This window comes from Tupaia chinensis, unplaced genomic scaffold (assembly GCF_000334495.1).
Source record: "Tupaia chinensis unplaced genomic scaffold, TupChi_1.0 Scaffold000091_1, whole genome shotgun sequence".
Lineage (NCBI taxonomy): Eukaryota > Metazoa > Chordata > Mammalia > Scandentia > Tupaiidae > Tupaia > Tupaia belangeri.
This window is the reverse complement of record NW_006159553.1, coordinates 648869-656222: the sequence shown is the minus strand read 5'-3', so window position 1 is coordinate 656222 and position 7354 is coordinate 648869. Positions and strand designations below refer to the sequence as shown.

The following is a 7354-nucleotide window of genomic DNA, read 5'->3' as shown; positions in this document are numbered from 1 at the left end:
TCTTATATATTTTCCAAAACATTTTTGCTTTAACTATCAATTTTATCACATTACAATTTTGCTCTCTATTTATGTATTTAAATTCTTCTGCTAAGTTTTAGATTTAATTTTGGTTTACACAAAAATCTTCTTAAAGCTAAAGGGGCAATATTAATACTGCATAGAGTCACAATTTATGTAGGTAGGATAAGTTTCTAAACATCCTAACCAAGTAGAAAGACATTCCATTTCTACCTAAGTTGAGCTTAATACTGAGAAAGATGAACCTATCAAAAAAGGGAATACCTTCTACAATGCTATAGGAAATAAATACATAAAAAAATTCACCTCCAAATATAGAAAGTGTAGGGACCAGCAGCTGGAGTAATGGCTATGTTGCTGGACTCCCATGTGGTCGACCATGGTTCGAGTCCTGGACCCAGTGGCTTAAACTCATGTCAGGCACATGTGCATGCGTGCCCAAAATCCCGAAAGGAGAATGGAGAAGGGATTGCAGCATGGCCATCTCCCCTGGGGAGTGATTTCTTGCTTTCTGTCCCTTTGTCTCTCTTTCTGGCAAGTGCATGTGCCCTATAGTAAAAACCTCTTAAAAAAATGTATATAGAAAGTTTGACTAGACCAACTCTTACAGGGATATTGAGAAGTTATCTACCCTTGACAATGCCAGAGAGCCAGCTAAGTATTAATCTCATCTGTAAATAGCAAATAATTTGTGAGTCCTGAAAAAGATGCTAAAGTCAGTAGCATACCAGTAAGACCTTGGGATTAACAATGGTTATTTCTATAGGAGAAGTTCAATAGCAATATACTATACAAACATTTGCTGAAAGGCCTAAATTTAATAAAGTTCAGTGATCATTTTAATAAAGGCTTTATGTAAAAAGGCAAATATTTTTTTAATTGCAATTAAAACTAAGAACTGTATATTTAGTCAACCATCGGGTCCTCAGAAAATTCATGACATTTTTTAAAATGAATGATTTTATTTAACTTTATTTATTGGTGCTATTTTTTAATTTTACGTGAGCGGGATGGAATGTGAGAAAGAAAGCTGCCAGGACTTGAACTGCAGTCAGCCATGTGAGAGTCAAGCACCCTTAACCGTCACACCACTCGATGGCCCCCACGACATACTTTTCTATGCAAAAATGCACCGTGACGTTTCCAATGACCCAATAAGTTATTAGAGTTAGTAATGATTTGCTTTGGTCACTGGATATAAGACAAAGAAATTAATAGTTTATGTTTCTGGGACTAGTGTCATGAAGTGAGTAGAACAGAAAGAAACATTTGTATGACAAAGGTTCAATTCAAAGGTGAGAATAAGTCTCATAAGAAATGCTAGGGAGTTGAGAGACCTTCCTATCCAAGACCAGAAAGCCACTGCAGGAAAACAGGTCCATTTTCCTATATATAAATTGTGACTTTCTATGGCAAAGGTAACGCCAAGTCACTAGTCAATTTATGACACTTGCAAAAAAGTTATAAATGCAAGCGCTTTGTAAACCAATTACTCACGTATAAACATTAACCATCAAAATCCTAGTGACTGGGTAATGATGCCAAGTCTAGCTATAGCCCTGAAAGGCACTGCTTTATTTAGCTCAGCCACTTTCCTCCTGGGCCTCTACCGTACGCAGGAGCAGGTGTCACTGAGGACCCCCCATTCCACAGTGTTTTAGCAGAAAGAACAGATGAAGAAATGACTACTCCTCTCTAACAGGAATAGCTGAACTAAACAAAGTTGGAGCAATTTCCATCAGTGAGCAGATTAGAAACATTTTGGGGAAAGGAGTCAATGATAGAATTTCATTTCTGTAGAATACAGCACATGTGATAGCCAGTTCTCTCAGATAACTATAGCAGACCTATGGAGAATAGTCCCACATGTCTCGAATGTTCTGCAAAGGGTACCTTAGACTTGGGCATTGACAATGAAATTGATGAAATTTAGACACATTCCTATCGCCGCAGCCTCTAAGTCCCAGAACCCTTTGTTCTTACACTGAAGCGGGAGAGAGGTCGGGGACTGAATGTGCCCTGAGAAGTCGAGAGCACCGTGGAGCCTGTTTCTGCTCTAACCAACACCCCCTGCCTTTGCCCACAGGAGAATGCGAGAGAGTGTGGGGGTGCACCGAGTCTCCAGGCCAAGGCGATCCTGATCCTGCTTCCCCTGCTTCTGATGTACTTCTCGAGGTGACACTGACGGAGCTGTTCTCTTGGCATGCTAAATCATGGATAAACTGTGAACCGAAATCTGGTGCGACATAGGGGACCTGACATATAGCCCAGCCATCAGCATCTCATGATTTTAAACTGTGCGTGATATAGACTCGTAAAGATAGGTCGACAAAAACAGTTCCCTTTTTACTTTGCCGGTCATGCCGATGTGAGTTTGCCTCATGATAATCACCCCTCATCAGAAACGGGACTGCAGATGGTAGGCAGTGTCCCTTCTGCTTGAACCCCATTGAAACCAATTTAAAACTGTGTACTTTTTCAATAAAGTATATTAAAATCATAATCTCCTCGTTTGGATTTGATCATCACTTTAGGACTGAGAATCCAGACTCAAAATAAAAACTGCATGGGGGAAAAAGCCACCCATTCCAGAAACCGGTAAAAAGATGGGCACGGGCAGAGCTTTTGTGCTAAAGCAGATTTAACAACTGTTTAGATGCTCCCACTTAGTTATAAAAACATTTACAGATGTAAATCAAAAGACGACATGAGGAGCCCTGAATTTCGTTGAACTAAAACTCCAATAGAAATCATAACTGGATGAGAACACAAGTGCTGGGAACCAGCAGTTAGCGTAATGGCTATGTCGCTGGACTCCCACGTAGTCGACTGCGGTTCGTGTCCCGGACCCGGTGGCTTAAAACTCACGCCGGGCGCGTGTGCGTGCGTGCCCAAGATCCCGAGAGGAGAATGGAGGAGAAGGGATTGCGGCGTGACCATCCCCCCTGGGGGGGTGATTTCTCGCTTTCTGTCTCTAGGTCTCTCTCTGTCTGTCTGGCGAGCGCACGCGCCCTACAGTGAAAATCTCTTCAAAAAAAAAAAAAAAAAAAAACACAAGTGCTCAAAATACTCAAGTGCTGAACTGTTGGGGACTACAAATAAAGAAGCCATAAATTCTAGGAATTTGTTCTGAGACAACTCAAAGGAGGAACAGAACCATGAATATAGATGCCTTGCGAGCTTACTGCTTGAACATTTGGCTTCTAGCTTCCCCCATAAACAAGAGATGAAATTATATATCAACTATTACAAAATGTGAAACGACCCAGACCTACAAGCATTCCTAAAACACTGGATTTTGAACCAAAGAAAACAGATTCCATTGGATCGTGGTTACCAAAGAAAGTAGAATAATTTCCATGCTTAGGTAGAGGAGAGAATGCCTCGCTTTAGAGGGTAGACATCTAAAAGACACCTGGAGGATGCCACTGCAGCTCTGAAGAAGGGCCACATTACCCTGTTGATGTTTTAGAAAAACTCACGTTAATGTACTACCCTACTCTAAAATGATTCCCGTGTGAGCCTGCCCCTAATCCTCTTCTCAAGATAACCTACTATCACGTGCTAACCTGCCAACATTTTCTTTTTGTTTTTCAGAGACTTTTGCTATGGGGCACATGCCCTCACTGGAAAGACAGAGACAGAGACAAAGAGACAGAAAGCAAGACATCATTCCCCCACCAGGAGCATGGCCACAGTACAATTCCTCCTCCATTCTCCTCTCGGGCTTTGGGGCACGCACGCACATGTACCCAACGTGAGTTTCAAGCTGCCAGGTTTGAGACTCGAACCACACTCAGTCACGTGGAAGTCCAGTACCTTAACCACTACGCCAACCTGCTGCCCCTCACCTACCAACATTTTCACAACTGCAGAGCAATAGAATTTGGACCATTGATAATTCATGTCTGTGCTATCTTAATATGGGATTGAAGAGTCATAACAGATGAAGGGGAAATAAGCCTCCAAACCTCCTGCCCACATGAAATCACAAATACACACGCTTCCCATTTTGACGTGCGCCGATAGAGGAGAATTAAACTTAATATGGAGAAAGGTGGACTTGTCACAGATTTAGGTGATTTATAAGAGCAGGTAGAGGAGTTAGGAGAGAAATTTCATCTCATACTGTAATTTTTGACCAAACTAGCATGACATGACTTACCATTCTCAATTATGATTCTAAAGAACTGGCAACAGTAAGTATATTATGTCATAATGCCCATAACTTAAATCAAACGGTGCAAAACATGCATAATAAATATCTGTCGTTTCACCTCCATCATATCCTCCATGGTAGAATAGCATCGATTTTATTTCATTGTGACATAAAGACAGCGTGGTTGACAGCCAGCCAAGTGGCCCAGTAGGTAAGGGAGCCTAAAGATGGGGGGCTGAGTGCAGTCAAGTCTCAGCTTGAAAAATACCCTGGGTGCGTGCGTGGCAGCGCCCCAAATCGTAACAGGATGGAGAGGCAGAAGCACAGGACAGCAGTGTGACCACGCCCCACTGAGGACTGCTTTCTCTCTCTGCCTCTCTCTGTCTCTCACTCTCTCTTCCCATTTTCCTGTTGGGCAGCACACAGGCCTCCTGGTGGTTAACAAAAGCAAAGCAATAAAGGCAGAATTGAGGCACCCTGTGCTTGGGGCATCTTCAGGGATCACAGTGAATGCATGCACGACCCACCAGCACCTGGGACGTGCCATGCCCATGACGGCTCTGAGCAGGCAAACGCGCCCTTCTACTCGGATAACAAAAGTTTTCTCCAACTTGTGTGCTTAGCTCGCGATCCCACCCCACGTCGTCCTTCCCACTACCTCGGTTTCTCACACCCCAGCCTCGCAGCCACTCCTTGGTGTGCTTTCCAACTTCCCACCTTCAGTCTCACGAGCTGTGTCCTCCAAACGCCACGCTGGACACCAACCACCGCTCTGTCCCTCCCAGGTCCAGCCCACGCCGCATCCCTGTTGGTCTCCTCTCCCACTCTCAGCACCCCCACGTCCACACCTGTTCTCTGTACACCAGCCAGAGAAGGTTTTCTGAAAAACACCTCTCACACCCTTGCCCAGTGCAGTGAGCACAACCTATAGACTTTTGCCACGGGCCACAGTGGGGGTTATCAGTCTTCTCTGCAGGAGATCAGGGAGCTATCAGAACTCTGGATGGGCAAAAATGGATTTTTTTTTTTTTCACTAAAGGGTACATGCACACGAAAGAGAAATCTCACCCCCTCCAGGGGCAATGGGCATGCTGCAATCCCTTCTCCTGCGTTCCCCTTCTTGGGATTTTGGGCATGCAAGTAAATACGTGCTGTGTTTTTTAAGCCTCCAGGTCTGGGAATCGAACTGTGTGACCTCATAGGATACAGCTGCCTTCACCACACCACCCGCTGACCCCAGCATTTTAACACACCACCACCCATATGAAGCCAAGTTTGAGGACCACTGGCCTGTGGGCCCTATGGGGTCTCAGCTCTAGCCTTCACCTCCCTTCCTGACCCCACTGTCGCTGCTGTGCCTACACTCTTTGCACTCCACTGGTCTGCCTACTGTCTCCTGAGAATGCTGGCCATGGCTGGGCCTCTGCCTGGAGGCTGCAGACCCGGGTCTTCACACAGCTGCTGCTCCTCACCTTTCAGGCCCTACTTAAATATCCCTTCCTTGGGGACAGCCCCGAAGACTGGTGGTTAAGGGATCTGGATCCCATGAGGCCGACCGTGAGGTTCAGGATTCAAATCCTGGCTCCAATTTGGCTTGAAAAAAAAAAAAAAAAAACCAACAACAGGATGGGGCCAGCAGGTGGCGTGGTGGTTGAGGGTGCTGGATTCCTATATGGCCGACTACGATGTAAGTCCCAGAACTGGCAGCTTGTTTTCTCACTTTCCCTCTCTCTTTCACTTTGTCCTTTTCTGGTCAAATTAAAGATAATAAATAAATATAGAATAATTCTTTTAAAAAAATACAATTGGCAGGGCCAGCAGTTGGCCTGGTGGTGAAGTTGCTGGACTCCCACATGACTGCTGTTTGAGTACTGGACCTGAAGCCTTGCTTTCTTATCCACCCCCCCCGCTCTGTGTGTGTGTCTCTCTGGTGAGTAAGCCTTATAGCAAATTTTAAAAATAATAATAAACAATATTAAATAATTCTTAAACAAACAACAAAATAAACCAGATGTGTGTGTGTTACCAAAATCCTAGCAGGGTAGAAAATGACGAGACTGCAGTATGACCATGCCCCAGAGGGGGCGCGTGCTCCTCCTCTTCTCTCTGTCCTTGGTGAGTGCATGTGCTTTCTGGCAAATGGGTTGTTTTTGTGTGTGTGTGTGTTTTTTTTTTCCCCTCCCTTGGAGCTCCTGAGGAAATGGTTCTTTTTTTTAAAATAATTAATTTTATTTATTTATTTATTTTAATTTGACCAGAGACACACAGAGAAAGAGAGAGAGAGAGAGTAAGAAAGCAAGCCACTAGATCCAGGAATCGAACTCTGGTAGGCCATGTGCCTTAACCACCAACCGGGTCCAGGACTTGAACCACGGTTGACTACATGGGAGTTCAGTGACATAGCCATTACGCTAACTGCTGGTCCCCTCAAACCCTTTTCCTTCATTCTTCTCTCAGGATTTTGGGCATACACACACATGTGCCTGGTGTGATTTTCAAGCTGCCGGGTGCTAGTCCTGGAAATGGTTCTTCTACCCTGGCTTTACTTTCCCTGTCCACCAGCATCTGGAATACCTGCGTTTCACTTTCTCCTCCCATCTTGCAGCACCGTGAGAGCCAGGACTTTCTCTGATCCTGTCTGCTATGTCATTTTCAGATCCTATAATAAACCTAAAACCAGCACCACCACTGACAGACCTACCAGCTCATGTTACTGAGCTCCGACTGCCAGACCTTGCTTAATGACAGATGCATTCAAAGAAATAGATCACGAGGTGGGTTCACTGCTCTGGGAACATCACAGGGTGTGCTTACACAAGCCAAGATGGTACAACCCGCTACATGCACACATTACATGGGATATAGCCTATTATGTTCTCACAGTACCAGGTTCTCACAGTACCAGGCCAGCAGGTGGTGTGGAGGTTAAGATCCTGGACCCCTACATGGCCGACTGCAGCTTGAATCTCAGACCCGGCAGCTTAAAAATCACACCAGGCACATGTGTGTGTATGCCCAAAATCCTGAGAGAAGAATGAAGGAAAAGGGATTGAGGGGACCAGCAGTTAGCGTAATGGCTATGTCGCTGAACTCCCATGTAGTCAACAGTGGTTCAAGTCCCAGACCCGGTGGCTTAAACTCACGCTGGGCACGTGTGTGTGCATGCCCAAGATC

The 7354-nt window shown here is 44.9% G+C and overlaps 1 protein-coding gene across 1 annotated transcript in view; it reads left to right on the top strand.

Moving 5' to 3' along the window:
- The window catches only part of CACNA2D3 (calcium voltage-gated channel auxiliary subunit alpha2delta 3), a 931343-nt gene extending 928871 nt beyond the window's left edge, over positions 1-2472 (top strand). Inside the window, exon 40 of the mRNA XM_006143064.2 lies at positions 2108-2472. Within this exon, the coding sequence (XP_006143126.1) occupies positions 2108-2200 (93 nt within the window). The 3' untranslated portion in view covers positions 2201-2472. The remainder of the gene's footprint in view (positions 1-2107) is intronic.
- The last annotated feature ends 4882 nt before the right edge of the window (positions 2473-7354 follow it).